We start from the raw sequence: 20,676 nt of genomic DNA, 5'->3' as shown, positions 1-20,676 counted from the left end.
AGAGAATGGTCCTAATAAATTCATAGAGGTAAAATTGCATATAGCTCCTTTCCAGGACATAACACTGGCACGTCTGCATGGCTATGTACAGGTTTATGTTTTTACAGTCTAACACCGTAGCTCTTCTCCCTCCAGACAATTATCACAGGCAGAAGAAGAGATGTTTGACCCTGGCTATTCAGTGACTATTGGATATGGCTCACAAAGAAAATATACAGATATGGCATGCATTACAGAAGAGTGCGGAATTACAGGTAGGACACTACTTTCTAGACTGTTCTGCTTTTGTTGACTGGGAACAAATGGCCTTTGAGTTTAACGGGTGTTTTTTCCACAGCTGTGTCACCTGTTATCATGAAAAAGCACAGAACCCTATGACAGGGACAACTTTCAGGTTTCTTTATTATAAGACACAACTCAAGACTGATTATCTGTAAAGACATGGGTATGTCTAGGAGCATGAGTGGGAGGTGATGATCCTACCTCATTTTCACTGGCATTCATTAAGTTAGATATCCAATTGCTACTAAACTTTTTAGTGAAAACTGAAACAAAAAAGTCATTTAGCATTTCTGCCATTTCCACATTTTCTATTAGAGCTTCCCCCTCATCAGAGAGTAACAGCCCTACCCTGTCTTTGGTCTTCTTCTTGTTTCTAATGTATTTGTAGAATGTTTTCTTGTTACCCTTTACGTCTCTAGCTAGTTTAATCTCATTTTGTGCCTTGGCCTTTCTAATTCTGTTCCAACATAGTTGTGTTATTTGTTTATGTTCATCCTTTGTAATTTGACCTAGTTTCCACTTTTTGTAGGATTCTTTTTTGAGTTTCAGATATTGAAGATCTCCTTGTTAAGCCAGCATGATCTCTTGCCATACTTCCTATCTTTCCTATGCAGTGGGATAGTTTGTTCTTGTGCCCTTAATAATGTCTCTTTGAAAAACTACCAACACTCTTGAACTGTTTTTCCCCTTAGACTTGCTTCCTAAGGGATCTTAGCTACCATCTCCCTGAGTTTGCTAAAACCTGCCTTTTTGAAATCCATTTTCTTTATTGTGCTGTTTTCCCTCCTACCATTCCTTCGAATCATGAACTCTATCCTGACACAGGTTAGGTGCTATATGTGAAAAGGCAGAGTGACTGGAACTCCCCCTTTGGAGGATTATTTAAGGGAACCTCACAAGCAAGATCCCACCATATCAACACATTAGAGTTTGTGTCACCGGTTCAAAAACATACGGGTACAAGCTATCAGGAGGAAAGGCCTGCGTGAAAGTCAAAGGGATTACCCTGAACATAGCAAACTGTGAAAAGATCAGCTGTGACAGTTTGAAAGATCTAGTCCTGGACTATAATGTAGACCCCAGGAGAGAACTTAAAAAAAAAAAAAAGTTAGGGGTGCAGCAGCCCTATATTGTAAGGAACAAAAATTAGTGACAAATAGCGACAAAGACCCTTAAGAAAACACAGAAAGTAGTTTACAACAAGAGGATCACCAGAGAAGGCTTTAAAATCCTACGGCTTTTGTAAATGGATACGTGGTGAAAACACCCCTTTTCCAGTAATTCTTGCAGGGCCTAGCACCTGTGGGAAAAGTTACTTTATAAAAAATGTGTTGGATAATACGGAGTGACCATTGCCTGCTACGCCTAAGAATAGTATGTTGTGTTGCAGTTGCTGGCAGCCTTTGTATAAAGAATTGCTTTGTAAACACCCTTCTATCAGTTTTGTGGATGGGTAGCCTGATGCTTTTAACAATGATGGTTTGTTTCCTACCAATAAAGTAAATATGATTATTGCAGACGATTTGATGAACTCCGCTTGTGAAAGTGATGTAGAGGAGAATCAAGTATGTGCATCACAGGAACCTGAAAATTATGTAAATAGTTCAGAACTTATTTTGTCTGGGGAAAAAGTCATACAGTTAACCTAAACACAAAGTATCTGGTTCTGTTCACAAACTCCAGGGATAAATTACAAATCGCTACGCTTGCTCTGCAAATGTACCCAAACAAGACATAATTCTTCCTGGAAGCGTTTGAGGATGCCACCAAAAGATCTTATAGGTACATAGTGGTGGATTTATATGCTACTGCACCAGAGGTTTATAGATGAAGAACTGGTCTTTTTCCTACAGACTGGCCGGCAGTTCTTTTCAAAGTATAAACAACAGCTGAATATAAAAAGAGATGAATTATCAGCAGCTCCTTTTTAATATCCAACCAAAAATATGTCTAGCTGTGTGAAGAGAAATCTGGTCCTTTTAAAATTACTTAGCAAATCACCCCCACAGCAAAGGAAGGCTATACTGTGTTTGGGCCTCTGACAATTTAGTAGCAGCCATCTCAGAAATAGCACTCAATACCTTAAAAGGAAACATACTTTTGACACAGAATCAAGTGTGTGTGCTGAAAAATATGAAAATTTATAAGAACTCTGTGTAATAAAAGGGTCTCACTTAAAAGAAAGAAGCATCTGATGAAGCAGACTAGGGGGTTTATCGGACCACTGTTAAAGTTTGCTATCCCTCTGATAAAAGGACTTTTAACTAATCAATAATGAGGCATGCATTAAAAATGTACCTGGCATCCAGCAGGTTGGAGCAGTTAAGGGCTTCTCCTCCATCAGAGGAAAACATCAGAATGACTGCAACTCACTGGACACTGAAATGAAGTCTACGCTTCAAAGGACTGATTTAGCTGAATATGAAAAGGCTAAACTTTACTCCGCCATGCTTCAGAGATAACTAATCCACATGAGACAGGGTGATGTGAATAAAGGGAAGATAAGTCTGTTTCTACCGGAACATGAATAGAGCATGACTGCAAAACTCCCAGAAACACCAAAGAACTCTGCCTCTGTTGCTCAGGAGACGTCGGATACCATGACTAGGCGCTATGCAAAAATAAGTTAGTATTGCTAAATAAACTGGGCCAGGATAAAAATACCTCTTCATGGAAAGATAAAGGGGCTTTTGTGTACAAAGGCTTGGTGGTTAATGGTTCTAACATGCTCTACTTAGGGTTGTCAGTGTCACCCACAGTTCCCATTAGATGTGCACCTAATGTATGGGACATGTTTCTGAACGCCACGGTGGAGCTGAACATACCATCTTCATTATGAGCAACACAGCCAACAGAAATATTTTGAAACCCCTAAGGCCTTGACTGCCGACACCAGGGGTGATCAAGAAACAACACTACCATCCCACTTTTTGCCTCCGAAAAAAGCAAAGATTGGCTAAAAGACCCAAATGGCTCAATGCTTAATGTTATTCATGCTTTTAAAAAATAATTCTAAAAATGGTAATGCTTTGCTTTAGATAAAACACTTTTATACTTTTCAAAAAACATTAACTATCTATGTGTACTGTCTCTGAATTGGTCATTGTAAAAATTTCAAACAAAAAACTCCCACCAAACATCTATTGTCTTTAGAGCCCTCACTTGGGGGGCTTTATTTCTAACTTGTGGGGCTTTATTGAAAAACACGGTTATGAAAGTCATTGCAAGATATATATATCTGGGCTTGTTGAAACACATTTTGGGCATGCCTAGACACACTAGGGATTTTACATTGTTTATTTTTGTTACAAAATTCATCATCATCTGGTCAGTTTGCATTGTCATTGTGACCCGTGGCAGCCCTCACTTGAAATGCCAAGGTCAGGGCAGGCTGCAAAAGGGAGAGCAGATACTCCCAAGACTGGTGGGTAACACTGAAGCTAGACTCCCCAACCAGTCACCAACTGTGCTTCTGATTCCCCACGCTGATTATCAAGAAGCAAGAAAAGAAATTACACAGCCCACTTATTGCATTCCAGTTCTTTGGCTCCCATTTAGCACCCAGTACAGTTAGAAGTTACTTTAAAACTCTGCTCACATATACAAAATGTTCATCTGACCCCAAAGGGTCATCCACGTCACCAGGTCAGTATAGGGTTGCATCTTACCCAAAATACCACGCTGCCAGCCAATCCTTTACAGTCTAAAACTAAAGGTTTATTATAAAGAAAAAAGAAGAAGAGAGATGTTAAATGGTAAAACAGTCACATACATACAAAGACTTCAAAGTCCATATATCAGGTTCCTAGCAGTATTGGTGAGTTTGCTGGCTTGAAAGTCCCTCTGGAATACATCCACAGGTTGGATGGGTCATTCAGTCATTTGTTCAGAGCTTCAGGTTTGAAGCAAAGTTCCTCCAGAAGCAGGACTGAAGACAAAATGGAGAAGATACAGCTGCCTTTTATAGTCTTTTGCCATGCAGCCTGTGCTTCCTTTATTTCAAACAAAAAGCTGCCCAGCACATGGTTTGGAGGCCTTAGAGTTCTGTCCATAGGCATGTCCCTGCATGCCTTGCTGAGTCATAAGGTGTATCTGCCTTCTCTCAATGGGTCAATTGTGTATCTGATGGTCCTTAATGGGCCATCAAGTAGGCTAGGAAGAGCTGACGCCCAAACTGTCTGGGGGTGTCCCCCAGAAGCATAGCCCAAGTTTGAAATACTGACATACACACATAGCTATAACTCATAATAGTAAGATGATACAAACACATGAATGAGTTATCATATCTGGCAAATTATAACATTTTTGCAGATACCTTACATGGCATACTTGGCATAACTCATTGCAATTTTATAATATTAATATTCATAATATCCTGAAGTGTCCCCCAGATTCCAAAACAGCATCACAGTCATTACAATACAATTTTAAAATCTGGTCAAAAGATAAATCTTTGCTACAGTGATGTAAGAAAAACATGCAGTGATAGCCACAGGTGACAGAACAGGGATCTTGTAATTGTCTAGTGCAGGGGTGGGCAAACTTTTTTCCATACATTCAGAGAATCTGAGGGGTTAACATCAGTGGGTCTGGTATGTATAGTTCTGTGAAAATTCTGTTTGTACTTCAGGTAACATGTCGATGTAGTGACAGGTGTTGTGGGATGTAAAATATCTCCACTTTCTAGATTTTAAAGTTCTTTTAAATTGCTCCAGAACTCCTGCTTTGACTTCATTAGTAGTAACAAAATGGTGACAAGTTTCAGAGTAACAGCCGTGTTAGTCTGAATCCGCAAAAAGAAAAGGAGTACTTGTGGCACCTTAGAGACTAACCAATTTATTTGAGCATGAGCTTTCGTGAGCTACAGCTCACTTCATCGGATTCATACTGTAGCTCACGAAAGCTCATGCTCAAATAAATTGGTTAGTCTCTAAGGTGCCAAAAATGGTGACAGCATGCTGTTTTAACAATCTGCTTAAAGGTTTGTTTAAAAATTCTTTTCCCCCCAATTGGTTTGTAATTTTTGAGGCATGTGACTTTCACTGAAAATAGCTTTAGGGGCATTGGATACTTCACTGCCTGTCTTGGTATTTTAAGTCTAAGGCCCAGTCATATTTAGAAACAATATCTATCACTGTTTAGATATAGTTAAAACCACTGTCGTGCTTGGAGAACTGGTGCATATCCACCAAATCTGCCTGCCTTTCTGCATCCATATCTGAAACAAGTCTTGTTTCTTTTAAAAAGTATCCGAACTGGTTTGTGTCAAGTGTAAGCATCCTGGTCGGAAAGCCAGGCTGTTACCAGTCAAAGTATTACTATGCTTTTTGGCTTCTTGAAAAAGAAGGTTTGCTCCTCCGAAGCTCCCAACTTCCCAGGGTGTAATATATTTTCTTTAACAGAGCCGTCTGTGTAGACGTGCTTGTAGTTGTAATGTCTTTTACTAACACAAGTATGGGGAGGCCACATTCACATTGACAAATTTAAACAACTTTTATTAATCACCTCATTTAACACACCCTTTTACAGCCGTCTATGGAAAATCAATGCTGTGACCCATGGGTGCTGGAACAATTTGTATAGTGGGGATTCTGAGAGTCATTGAACCAAATTGTAAACCCTGTATATGATGGAAACCACCTCAAGACAGGGGGTGCAGCAGCACCCCCAGCACACCTAGTTCCAGCAGCTATGCTGTAACCCCTACCATTTGGTGGTCTAAGCTGATTCATTCTGCCAGTTTGTTCTTATCTGGAATTGTCCTCTTGAGATCTGTGTCTCAGGCATGAGCAAAAACAGCTGATTCGTGATAGATTTACCCCCCACAGGGCTACCAATGTGTAAGTTCTCAAAGGCCTCTAGAAAGGCATCATCAAGCTGTTGAGAGATTTTCAGAAAAGAAACAGCTCATCATATCAAAGTCAACTAATAGAGCTAAAAGAATCAGCATGGATACTTGATTTTCTTTCATAACTAGAAGGAGGAGATTAACTAAGAAATCCAGCGCAGTCTCCATTCTACAAATGGATTTTTCAACATAAAGAAGCCTAGAGGCCTCAGCTACTGCCAGAGTTGCATTGAAATGATCTTCTCTAAACCTTCCTCTAAAAGGAATGTTAGAGACTGGGGAATAATATTATCAATGTCAAGAGAAAGCTTAGCGAGCCAGTATCTAATAACTGCTTCATTGAGAGATGAAAAGCAGCACTAGCAAACTCCTCCATCCTGTTACAGACTCATTGTACCCTCACTGCATTGACATAGACCGGCTTGCATATTATAGCCTACAGTTCTCCAAGGACCTCTAGAGCCTCACTGAGCAACACTGACTATCACTTCATGATTCACTTCAGTAGGGGCAGATCAGGAAATTAGACAGTAAAAGCCACTGAGAAATTAACTTCCTGTTTTTAGAAAGAATGTTGTCATTGTTTATTATTATTAATAAAATTATTGAACTAATGCTGTAGAATCTAATATTTCAATACATTTATTGATATTTCAGCATTGCATTTTTGTATTGCTCAGCATTCTTAACATATAGTATTAAAATGTGTTCACTGTATACATATTAGTTTAGAAACTCAGTATGCCACTATCCAGAGCATTTATCTCCTCCATAACTGTATCCTTCCAGTGGAGCTATTTATACGCTGACCCACGTACCCAATGTAAATTAGAGTGATCCTATTCTCATTGAAGATGGTGATCAGTGATCAATATTTTATTTAATTCTTGGCTTCTCTACTGAGACTGAAAACAAAGGTACCAACTGCAATAGTGTATTGTATGGACATCTACTTACTAAGGACTTGATCCTACAAGATACTAAGCACTTAAGCATGTGCTTAATTTTAAACAGGTAAGCAGCACTACTGACTTCAGTGTGGCTACTCATGCTTAAAGTTGACCATGTTCTTCATTGGCTCAGGGACATAGTGCTTAGTAATAGCACTGACCCTGATTTAGCAAATCACTGAAGCAGACACTTAAGTCTATCTATATTCAGAAAAGTCCTCAAGCACATGATTAAAGTTAAGTATGTGCTCACAGGCTTTGATGAAAGTGGGGCCTAAGAATCGGAGGCCACTGAATATCTGATAGCTGTTAATTAGATGTTTTATTACTAATGATCCATGCAAGATTTAAAAATGCAACAGATGTGAAAGATGCTGCATGCCGTTGCCAGCTCTCTAAGATATCTTGTCTTCTGAAAAGCAACCAAAAGTGTATTTGAATTACTTCATGCAACTGGTGTAGTGGATTTCATGCTGTTCTTCTCATTTAAATTTATGGACAAAAATCTTTGTTAATGTAGAGTTCAGGTTGCCTGGTAGTACCTCATGTCCTTCCAGAATGCTGAGTTCAGCTACACTCAAGCCTCTGAAAACTAGAAATGGAAGAGTTTAGGTACACACCATCCCACACTGCAACCTTAACTCTGTCCTTTTATGTGATGCCCCACCATTCCAACATGACACATATCAGCATTCTGTCTTTAAAGCTGCTCCAGAACACTCTGGGAACAGAGCTGAGCTCTGTAGAACTAACACCTTCTCTTTCATAAGGTAAAACCGGTGTAAGTGAGGTGTAGCAAACAGCAGCTACCTACCTACACCTGGCCTACACTCAAACACTGACTCTACACAAACCACCCCAGACTTGCTAAATGTTATCTTCACCTTTGCCCTGAGGATTCCTGCTGAGACATTGTTTTCACTGACCCCTTACTAAGCCCTGGAGACTACTGCCCTGGATGCCATGAGAGTCCCGACAATCCCCATGGTAAGAAGACCCCTGGGCGCAGCTATGGACAAAACCGATATAACTCAGGGCTAAAATGAGTCAGACTGGATCCCTCATGGCACATACGCATGCACCCACCCCTCCTCATAGCACAGTAATAGTTCTGCCATCCTGCTCCAACTAATCCTGCCACCATTCAATACAGTTACACCTAACAGAGAACGCAGCTAGAGTACACGCAGGTAAGTGCTGGGATCCAAATCTGTGGAGCACAACACAAACGATGTCATGTTCACTTAGCTGCTGTTCATGTACTTATGTAATTATGTACTAATACTCACTCTTATTGAACCATTCCCAGGACTATTGTCAGCTCCAGGGGGCAGAGGTAAGGCTGTGTTGTGCGGGTGACCCTTAACTTTATATTGCCTGGTTTTCAAAAGTTTACATTTGTGTTACTATAACTCTTCATTTCCTGGTTTTTAGAGAGGAGCGTAGCTGAATGCAATGTTCTAGAAGGACATGAGGCATGATTAGGTAATCTGAACTCTATGGATTTTTTGTCCATAAATATGGACTTATGAGCAGTGATACATATTGAAATGTTAAGAAAGGAACTGTGCTACTCAAGCCAAATTCAAAAAATGATACGTTATACATATGTATTAGGCAGTAATAAAGTAATTATAGACCCTTCCTAAGGATCTGTGCTACTTGAGTCAAAGTTCTCCCCCCCAAAAAAATTTAAAGCCCCTTTCCCACAGGCTTGTAGCACCATGCCTTGTAGTGACTCTGAGCTATTTGCTCATGGAAGGAATTCAATTCACAGACAATGAAGAGGGCTGAGATTCAGTGACTACAGCATGTTACCCTTACCTATTCTATGACTGACATTAAATATGCTTCTACATGATTTTCCCCATCCCAACCAACCATAATGGACTCTCTGGTGCATCAGTTTAGCTCATTTTTAATCTAATGCCTGGGGGAAAGCCAACAGATGCAGTGGAGCACATGGTTCAGATGGAGATGCCCATTAGGGATGAATTTATTAAAGGGGGAATGCTACACCTGAATAAAGAGAATGGGGGAAAGTTGGTAAAATGCAGGTAGGAGCTAGTGAGAAACAGTTAAACCAAACAGAGTCCTATTTAAATATAACCCATGAAGGCAAGCAACTGAATATTGACAAAATGGACAAGTAACAAGTGCTTATGTTACAAATGCCAAAAGCTTAACTACTAGATGGGTGAACTAGAGTGCCTGCCATTAAATGAGGATATTGGTATAATATACATCATCGAAACTTGGTAGAATGAAGATAATCAATGGGACATGGTAATACTAGGGTTTAAAATATATAGGAATGACAAAGTAGATTGTGCTGGTGGAGAAGTGGCATTATATGTTGAAGAAAGCACAGAGTCAAATAAGGTAAAAATCTTACATGAAACACACTACCATTGAATCTTTATGAAATTCCATGCTTGAATAAAAAGAGTATAGCATCAGGAATATACTATCAACCTCCTGACCAGGATGGTGACGGTGATGAGTAAATGTCACATTGACTGGGTGAATGTCATCTTAGGGTGTGATACAGAGAGGAAATTTCTAGACACCATAAATGACTGCTTCTTGGAGCACCTTGTCCTGGAACCCAAAAGGGGAAAGGCAATTCCTGATCTATCTCTAAGTGGCGCACAGGACCTGGTCCAAGAGGTGAATATAGCTGAACTGCTCGGTAATAACAGCCATAATATATCTAAATTTAACATCCTTGTAGAGGGGATGATGCCCAAATCCCACCATGGTAACATTTAACTTTAAAAAGGGGAACTACATGAGAATGAACATGCTTGTTATGAGCATGGGGTCTATTTCAAAACACCGTGATAGAGGCTCAGACTAAATGTATAGCCCAAATCAGAAGAGACAGTGAGAGGACCAAAAGAATGGCTAAACAGTAGAGTACCAGAGACCATTAGAGGCAAAAAAAGATATGCTTTAAAATTTGGAAGTTAAATCCTAGTGAGGCTAATAGAAAGGTGCACAACTCAGGAAGGTTAAGTATAAGGCAGGCCAAAAAATAATTTTAGAAGCAACTTGTTAAAGATAAAAGAAATCTTACTGTTAGTGTTTGTAAGTATACCAAAAGCAGGAAACCTGCCAAACAGGAAACTGGGCCAATAGACAACCATGGTGTTAAAGGAGCACTCAAGACAGAGAAGGCCATTGCAAAGAAGCTAAATGAATTCTTTGCATTGGACTTCAATGCAGAAGATGTGGGGGAGATACCCGCGTCAGAGCTATTCTTTTTGGGTGGCAGATCTGAAGTACTGTCCCACATTGCTCTGTCAACAGAAGAGGTTTTAGAACAAAGTGAGAATTGAACAGTAATAAGTCACCAGAACCAGATGGTATTCATCCAAGAGTTCTGAAGGAACTTCAATATGAACTTGCAGAACTACTAACAGTAATATGTAACCTATTTCTGAAACAAGCCTCTGCACTAACCTGTAATGCTGATTTTTAAAAACAGCCCCAGAGACAATCTTGGCAATTGCAGGCAGGTGAGCCTAACTTCAGTACTGAGAGCATTAGTTGAAACTATAGTAAAGAATAGAATTATCCGACACATAGATTAACATGATTTGTTGTGGAAGAGTCAACACAGCTTTTGTCAAGGGAAGTCATGCCTCACCAGTCTATTAGAATTCTTTGAGGAAGTGAACAAGCATGTGGATAAGGGTGATCCAGTTGAGCTAGTATACTTGGATTTTCAGAAATCCTTTGAAAAGACCCCTCAAAGTCTCTGAAATTTTGGGATAAAAGTGAAGGTTCTTTTGTGGATTAAGAATGGGTTAAAAAATAGGAAACAAAGGGTAGGAATAAGTGGTCTGGTTTTCACAGTGGAGAGCAGTAAACCTCAGGCTCCCCCAAGGATCTGTACTGGGACCTGTGCTGTTCAACATATTCATAAATAATCTGGATAAGGGGAGTGAACAGTGAAGTGGCAAAGTTTGCAGATATCTTCCTTTTTGTACAGCATCACAGTTAACTAGTTACACTGATACAGTCACCACTGTCACAAAGTTGCAAAAAATCTTTTACGAAGTATGTCATGTCAGGTATCAATGGAAAAGTTAGATTGTTAAGTATGATAATCCTGTTTATATGCATATACCATTTTTATATCTCAAGTTATGAATATTTGCTATGTATGTGTGTCTAAAACATGTGTTGTATTCCTGCGTGACACCTGCCCCCAGACAGATCTGCATCAACCCTAGCCAGCCTGCTTGATGGCCCATTAAGGACAATCAACTATTCTAGGGAGCCTCCTGAAAATTGCTCAAGAAGCATGCACTCAATGAATGTCTCATAACTCAACAAGACATGTGATAAGACTTTCCATGCTCATGTGACCCTGGATCCCATATTGGCCAATAACTTTCCATTGCACTTGGGCTGAGCTATAAATTGCAACTGTAACATCACTGTTTTGTCTTCATTCTTGCTTTTTTCATCTCTGGACTCTGATTTTCTAAGGAAGCTTTGAACAAAGGACTGAATGACCCCCAATCTGCTTGGGTGATTTATTACAAGCTAGCAGATTTAACATCACTGCTATTATCCTGACTGCAAACTCTGAAATCAATTGTAATGTGTAGGACTCTTAACCATTTAATAACTCTTTTCTTTTTAAATTAATAAACCTTTTGTTTTTAGTTACTAAAGGAATTGGCAACAGCATGATATTTGGTAAGATCTAAAGTGTACATATTGGCTGGGGGAGTGGCTGATTCTCTGGGACTAGAAGAACCTTATGTATGATGAATCTGGTTTTCAGTAACTTCTCATCATAAAGACCAGATGTCTGAGTGGTGATAGGGGATGGATTGCTTAAGGAGATTGTAGTTTTAGCTTCTTGTTAATCAGTGTAGTGATACAGGAGCTCACTTTTGTTACTGGCTTGGTGAACTCACCAATTCTGGGGTGTACCTGTTCTGGTTTTTATCAGCTTGTCCTGAATTTGGCACTCTCAACTGTGACCCACACCAGACATGGTCCACAATAACTATCTTGAATGTTTTTGTAACTCTAAAGCTGACTGCAACGAGTTACAGGGGCATCTCACCAAATTGGGAGACTGGGCAACAAAATGGCAGGTGAAAAATCAACTTTGATAGTGCAAAGTGATGCACATTGGAAAAAATAATCCCAGCTACACCTATATAATGATAGATTCTTAATTAGCTGTTACCGCTCAAGAAAGATTTGGAGTCACTGTCAATAGTTCTCTGAAAACTGCAGTTCAATGCACAGCAGCAGTCAAAAAGGCAAACGGAAGGTTAGGAACTATTAGGAAAGGGAGAGAAAATATCACATTATATAAATCCATGGTGTGTCCACACCTTGAATGCGGCATGCAGTTCTTATTGCCCCATCTCAAAAAGGGTATAGTAGAACTGGAAAAGTTTTAGAGAAGGGCCACAAAGATGATCAAGGATATGGAATGGCTTCCATATGAGGAGAGACTAAAAATTAGGATTGTTCCGTTTAAAACTGATGACTAAGGGGGATATGATAAAGGTCTATAAAATCATGAATAGTGTGAAGAAAAGTGTTACTTACCCTTTCCCACAATACAAAAACAAGGGGTCACCCAATTAAATAGGCAGCAGATTTAATACAAGAGAAATATTTTTTCATACAACACACAAACTGTGGAACTCATTTTTGTTTTTGCCTTCCTCTGCAGCGTGGGGCATGGGTCACTTGCTGGAGGATTCTCTGCAACTTGAAGTCTTTAAACCACGATTTGAGGACTTCAATAGCTCTGACATAATTTAGGGGTTTGTTACAGGAGTTGGTGGGTGAGATTCCATGGCCTGCATTGTGCAGGAGGTCAGACTAGACGATCATAATGGGCCCTTCTGACCTTAAAGTTTATGATGTGATGTTATGATGGCCAAAAGTGCAACCAAGTTCAAAAATGCACTTGGGAAGTTCACGGAAGATAGCCATTGATGGACCTATTAGCAAAGATGGTCAGGGTTGCAACCCTATGCTTGGGGCAACCTTAAACCTCTGACTGACAGATGGGGAAGACCTCTAACTGCCCTGTTCTGTACATGCTTCCTGAAGCTCTGTTATTAGCCACTGTTAGAGACAGGATACTAGGCTAGACAGACTACTGGTCTGACCCAACAAGGGAGTTCTTTGCAAACCTGGAATAATCAGCTTGATCCTCAATAACTTTTCCAGTACTGCTTTCCCCAGGGGCCAGCGGGTGCTGTGCACTCGCTGAGAAATCCCACATGGCTGATATCAGTTTGGGGAGGATCAGAACCTTAGCCTGAGCCACAGGTGTGTGCACAAAGACATTAGAAGGATTAGAGGATTGTCACAAGGCTTTCAAAGGGGTTTTTAATCTAGGGAACTCCTTGCTCAAACCACCCCAAATATCAGCTACTAACCCTATCCTGGGCCCTTATGAGGCACAGCAATTTTTCAGACAGTCGAAGCAAGTGGGTGGATTTCAGACACTATAGCAACATTTCTACTGAACAGTAGACAAGTCTCAACTACACTTAACTATAGCAGAGTTACCACTCTATGAGGACTGTGGCTTCAATCAGAAGATAGGCATGGCAGCTGATGTGTGAATTTTGCATGCCATCACAGAAGTGCATCAGTGATTAACTGGAGACCACCAGAAGGAGGAAGCTTTGTATAAATAAGGATTATATCAAAACACCCAATATTTTAATGAAAGAAAATGGATATCCACACATTTGCACTTATGTACAATTTTGTGATATATATATAATTTTAAGCTGTTTACAAACAACATTTAATGCTTCAAATATTACATAATATTGATATTATATTTCTAGCAGAAATAAATATATTGCACTTTAAAAGAAACTTTTCATTAGATGTTGCTTCATAGTTTGTTATGTTCATAACTTTTTTCCATAAAAAGATTTCCCCTCTATCACCCCCTCCCTGCCCCCCCTCCCCAAACACACACTTTCATTACATGGTGAATGTGCTCACTCAAGGCATTATAAACAACAAATTAAACACAGCAAACAGCAGGACTGTGGTACATTCTGTTAAAGGGGCTACACATCCAGTTTTTACCTTCCCTGTTTTAAAAAAGAAATCTTTCCTCATTTCTGAAGGTACAAGAAGAAAATAAAAGACTATTTAAAATGTGCCAGAGGTAAAATACAGCAAACTGTATTTCTTGTCCATATACTATGATAAGAAGTTACGTCAAAGAGTGTTCATTTAGATCACTGCTCAATTTCAAAAGGGAAAATAATGTAATAAAAACTTGTATGCAGTGTTGTTGTAGCCATGTCTCTACTATTCTGGGACTGACAAGGTAGGTGAGAATATCTTGTATTGGACCAACTTCTGTTGGTGAGAAAGACAAGCTTTCGAGCTTATACAGAGCTCTTCTTCAGATCTGGGAAACATATTCAGAAAGTCACAGCTAAATACAAGGTGGAACAGATTGTTTAGCAAAAATAGTTAATAGGCCACTTCACCTTGAATGGTCCCATGAAATGTGTTAACTATTTTTGCTAAACCATCTGTTTCATCTTGTATTTAGCTGTGACACTCGGAATACGTTTCCCAGACTTGAAGAAGAGCTCTGTGTAAGCTCAAAAGATTGTCTCTTATTTTACAGACCAGAAACCATATTCAATGACAGTTTACCAGAGTCCAAAATGCCACCTCACTGCAGGAAAGAAGTTGTAAGTAGCGAAACCACATTTTCTGCTGCAGAAAGGGACCGTAAGGAGTGGTAGGAATCAGGCCTCACCAAACAAGCATACGTTTCAATGAGTAAAATTCACCCTGTGCAGAGAACCAACAGAATGGCTCTTGCCGCAGAGCCTCTTCAAATAATGAGACATAAGCGATGCTTAGGCCTGAATGCTGGCTCTCTACACAGGGGTGAATTTCACCCAATTGGTGTAAGCTTTCAGTTTAGGACACTTCCCAAAAGATTTTAAAAACAAACGTTTTTCATTAAGACTTCCGATTTCCCACAATACACAAAGATCTCGCGGGATCTAAACGAGTCATCAAATCACCTTTTTGTTTTTAAAAACAAGTTGAGTTTTAAATGTCTAATATTTGCTGACTTGGGAGGTTGTTCCCACCCCACACCATGCTCCATTGCAGGACATGAAAAGTTAGTGGCCAAATTAAATGGCCAGACTTTTAAAAGCACTTGGCATCTATTGTTACTCTCAAGGCCTTAAGGGTGGGAGTTTTCTAGGACACGTTGTAGACTTTTCAGCACTGGTGCAGTTCCACTCGTGCCGCCAAAGATGTAAGAGCTAGCGCAGACTATGCACAGGTCATGCTGCCAATGACAACCTGCAGGCTGTCTCCACTAGACCTCACCCATAGGTGGGACTGCACCTGTGCTGAAAAATGGCTCCAACGTTTCCCAGTGTAGAGAAGACCTAATGTTTTCCTTGGACCTAGCAAGGGCCATTTTTATCTAAAATGAAAGCAATCTCTTAGTTTTGTAACTTAACCCATTTGGTCTATACTGCTTAAGTCAATTCATATGTTCTGTATGTCCACTACAATCAATGGCTCTGAATTTGTACCCATGACCGTCCTGCAGAATAGGCAACAGACCAACTAGGGCACTTCTGAAAACTGAACAGCTAAACTGAAGATGTGTTTTATGTCTTACTTCTTTCAGTGTTCCAGAAATAAAAAGGAAATTGGATAAAGGCATCTAAGTCATTTGCCTTAGTCTGCGATTCCTTTGATTGGTACAAGATGTGAATATTATTGCGTAACAGAGTAATTAAAACACATCCAAATCTATTCATAACACTGAGCCAGGCAATACAAAAATGGACTGAAGATGATCTTCTCTTTTAAGAAAGGCTGGACATGCCCAAATTTGCTTTTCAAACAGAATGGTAAGATTACCCATTTTCTGCTTAGCCAAGAAAGCTCAGAAAAATGAGGAGTGTTTCATATCAGGCATAAAATGTGAAATACATAGAAATATAACAGTTTAAATTATATTTGGCATTGCTAAGCCATCTACCAGTGGCAGACATTTTTCCTCAAAGTGAAGTGATTGGGATTTTAGCAATTCAGGAGCCCCTGGAAGAGATTACTGAGCCAGCAAAGCAGTACAGGGATTCTTTTTTTAAGCAATCATAAAAAATTCAGTGTTTAAGCAGTTAAAATCTGAATTACATTTCTAAATGTATCTACTCATTAAAATCAGTATAAAGCAGCCTGAAAATTGGTTACTAGTCTCCTCTGATGAGTTTCTACACTGGCATCGTCACTAATGTCACTGTCCAGCTAGCTGGATGCCATTAGTGAGATTGGAAAAGCTTGGTGAAATCTTGTTCCCATTAAAGTCGTTACAATTTTGCGACTGACTTTAGTGGGGCAAGGATTTACAGAACAGTCAGAATTTACACTCGGATGCTGCCTTCTGCTGGAAGGCAAGGAGGGGAGCAAAGCACAATAATATAGGTCAGAAATTCCCCACAGCTATGCCAATACTGGGGTGGGTGCTCCGATTCAGTAACATTGCTTTCCTCTGCCACGAACTGAAACCCTTCCACAAGATCCATGAGATTGGAAACCCCTGGATTAATGCTGCTGGGAGCTCCATGGCCACACTACATTAGAACGGTTTGTTTTCTCAGCCTGCATTGGTGGGCAATCCAATAGGTGCGCTGGTTCAAAAGGGATTATGCTGCTGTGGGGAGGAACTAGTCAGACAGCACAACAGAGGGGTTGACTACTCAGAGACCCTAAGGAGCGTGGAATCAGTCTGTGGATCCTCAGTCACTAAGGTTCCCTTCCTGACTGATAGGATGGCAACTCCTGCCTCCCCCCCCCCCCCCCCCCGCTGTGGGGAATAGTCCATGAGTTTGAGAGAACATCCCACTCCCATGCATGTTCTCTACATGAGGAGAGGGCTAGTGCCATATTTTTCATATACATTTCACATTTTATTCCTAGTGAAGAAGGATTTGCCTTTCATTGGATATTTTAGCTTTCTTTTGATACTATACTTGTACCCTAGGAAGAAAGAGCTTTCTTTGAAATATTTTCATACTCTGTTAGCAGAAATTTTATATGGAGAATATTGACGCTAATAGGATGGACTCATGAAAATGACTAAAGAGGTTAACGAATTTATTGCTTAAACTTTGCTTTATAGAGGAACAGCAGGTCAACATGAGAAGATCGGTCTCAGATTATAAAGGTTCCATCAGCCTACCTGTTTCAAATTTACTTTTTGAGTCAGCTGAAACAGAGAGCCACTGTACTTGCTTGAGCATTTTCTATTATGCACACACACAAAAGAGTTTTAAAGCAACTGGGCTGAATTCTTCACACAGTAACACTGCATGCAACCCCAGATAAGTTATTGAAGTTGCACAGGATGTATATGAGTGCAAAAGCTGTGGGGCAAATTGTGAAGTTAACTATCATAGGATAAGCACCTTGTTAAAAATGAATGACACATTTATGCTATGTAAGCCAAACAATTGAAAGGGAAGGGAAAACTGTCAATTGTCCCACCAAATCTGCACTGAAAATATTTTTTTTAAATGTGGCATTATCTATATATTTGAGGGGTTAACTGTAACTTTTGCAGCATAAGTATCTGTTCACCAATATTCTCAGATTTCTGCAAAAGTAGGGTTCTACTTATCAAAACAGGGCAGGATTAGCCAAAAGTGGGTCTTCAGTACAAATACCTTGCAGCTAAATCTGACAGCCAAGTGCAAACTCCAGGATGTAGGTACATCAGGCCAAATTCAACATCTATTTACAACCCCTGCAAGCAGACAGAAGGCTTAGTCCAGTATATTGATTTGTGACATTCCGCAGAGCTCTTCAGAGTCCAGAAATCATGAATGGATCACCATGTTCACCCATTCAAAAACAACAAAACAAAACCTCGGTTGCCTCGAATAATTTTATAGCAGTCTTTGCAGCATTCCCTATGCAAACCTGGGTGAAGGCAAAATAATACTGCAATTACTGAGGTAATGGTACCTATTTGTTCAAGGGGAAAATTGGCAAGATTTTAAAGGCAACCAACTGTTTTTGATTTATCAGTACAGTTCTCATCTGTGAGACAAATATCCTCCTTTGTTTTACTCAGCTGCCATGGAACATAACATAAGAATTAGGCAAAGTGCGAGATGGTATTACAGTGTTTTGTGGCAGGACAGCAAAAGGCAAGTCAGTGGGCTACAGCCAAAAGACTCTCATATGACATGCCTTTCACTTCACCCAGATGTATGGCACATGGCATAAAATGTTGCGGTCTCTATTACTTGTAGTGTTGTAACACACATTGGTCAGGTATAGAACAGAATAATGCAATGAAGACTGGCCTTCCACTCTAAGCCTCACTTCTGATCAGCCCCTACAGCCCCTTGTAAGTTCTCTTTATAGAACTCATGACTAGGGTGTAAGAACTGGGGTCAATAAGCATATGGTATTTCTTACCTATATACAGAAACTATACATTAGCTGAGCTGATTGGACCCTGCTCTTTCATCTGAGAGTTGTTTATTCTTCACAGATGTTGAAATTCACCCTGTACAGAGAGCCAGCACAAGGCATCTACACCTCTTAAGACTTCAGTGGTGCACAGGCCTCAAGTTGGCTCTCTGCACAGGACCAAATCTGACCCATTATGCTAATTACATTATTATATTACAGACAAAAAACAACTAGAAAGTCTCGATTGCAGCCAGAATGAGACCCATTGTTTACACAGCCATGTTTAATTAGAAACCCAACTCAAGATAAATATGAGTAAAATATTGTGGGCCAAATTACATGCTGATTTATACCCCAGGCCATTCCACTGATCAAACTGGGACATACATAAGCACGGAATTTGGCTCTGGTCTGCCTGGCAGGACAACATAGCTGGCAACATTACCTATCACCATGAAAATCAAAGGAGAAGCTAGTAAATTTTTTGTGTGCTGGTCATGCACCAGGATCCACTGACGTTTGCAAGTTGGATGGGCAGACCTTTATAGTCGAAGAATTTGGCTCTGTTCCTTTATCTCATACAAGCGCACATCTGGAGAGAGGGGTCCTTTAGTATCAGTGGCAGATAAGTGATTCAGGGGGAAGATTTGAGATCTTTCATTTTTAGATTAAAAGTAACAGATCCTACAGAATAAATATTTCCTTCCATCACTCCTGACAGATGCTTAAATTGCCCCCTTCTGGGATATGTGAGCAGCTCATTTTTAGACCAAGCAAAGATTATAACATCTTTATATTAAAACAGTCTTTTCTGAACTGATAACTTTGTGAACTCAAAGAAAATAAAGAATTCAAGACTTGGGTTGTGATCATATTTTCTTGCTATTTCCCCATTGGAACTAATAAACTGTTATCGAAGATAAGCCAGTCTTTAAAAGAAGGATAATCTTCCCCCCCCTCTTCTCCCAGCAAACTAATGCTGAGATAGCCTAAACATGCTCAAAGCTATAGCAATAAATCTTTCCATATTGGCTCTCATTATTTAGAAGGAAGGATAGAGTCAAGTAAGAGTATTGCCTCTTTCGGGATTCTTTTAGCACATGGGGAAAAAAAACTACTGTATACACAATTAATTTGTACATTGCTGCGTAAACGCACCTTCTTACTCTGCTAGGCATAATGCACCTTTGGATCAACCTGCACTTGGCTAAAAGTCCTGTGAACTTCGTGATCCATTTGGCTGTAGCACACAGATCCTTTTGCAACTCCAAGCTTCACTCTCTTGCTGTGACTCCTCGATGGAGGAATCTGTATCCATAATGCATTATGTTAGCTGGTCTTATGAGTTCAGCTCTTTCTCCATAGGTCTTTTGGGAAGGTCCCCTGTATTTTCATACCAAATTTGCACATTTAAAAAATTGATTTCTCTTGTCTTATGTCAGTCATACAAATGGTGTCATCACTGCAGAGGAATGACGCAGTCCTTGAATAGCTGCATAAGGCCCCTGCTGAAAGTAATGGTGGTATCTGGGCATGTGGAATGATGGGAATGTTGGGCCACTACCTTGCATCGAGCTGGCTATGGCAGAAGGTGTAAGAGGCATTCCCAGGCGGCTGTATGGAGGCAGAGATCCTTGGATTGGATGAGGGATGGGTGTAGCTATGGATGCAGTGCTGGTACCAAGGGCAGTCAAGGACTGTGGGTGTTGAAATCCAGGAAAACTGGTTGAAGAGGAAACCCAGGAGCTGAGGGATAAGTTATCGGATGTTGTAAAAGCTGATCCTGCAAAGAAAATAAATGGCTGAAGCCTAAGGTAACTAAAATAGCAAAATGATATTAAAGGAAAGGGAATCTTTTACAGCAAAGTTGATATGGAAGACATTCCACAGATTGACTATGCACTTCATTGCCAGGGGATGTTGTGAAGGCCAAGACTATAACTGGGTTAAAAAAAGAATTAGATAAGTTCATGGAGGATAGCAGAGGTGCTGGAACAATTTTTATAGCAGGAATATTGAGAACCATTGAACCAAACTGTAAACCCTGCATATGATTGAAACCACTTCAAGCCAGAGGGTGTGGCAGCACCCCCTGCATCTCTAGCT

General features: G+C 40.0%; 1 protein-coding gene across 1 annotated transcript in view; it reads right to left on the bottom strand.

Moving 5' to 3' along the window:
- Positions 1-17,227: 17,227 nt before the first annotated feature.
- TBX20 (T-box transcription factor 20) overlaps positions 17,228-20,676 on the bottom strand; it is a 48,442-nt gene continuing 44,993 nt past the window's right edge. Inside the window, exon 8 of the mRNA XM_048839071.2 lies at positions 17,228-20,353. Within this exon, the coding sequence (XP_048695028.1) occupies positions 20,013-20,353 (341 nt within the window). The 3' untranslated portion in view covers positions 17,228-20,012. The remainder of the gene's footprint in view (positions 20,354-20,676) is intronic.

Source organism: Caretta caretta, chromosome 2, assembly GCF_965140235.1.
Source record: "Caretta caretta isolate rCarCar2 chromosome 2, rCarCar1.hap1, whole genome shotgun sequence".
In the NCBI taxonomy this organism is placed as follows: Eukaryota; Metazoa; Chordata; order Testudines; family Cheloniidae; genus Caretta; species Caretta caretta.
The sequence above is the reverse complement of the archived record's forward strand: the minus strand, read 5'-3'. Positions and strand labels throughout refer to the sequence as shown.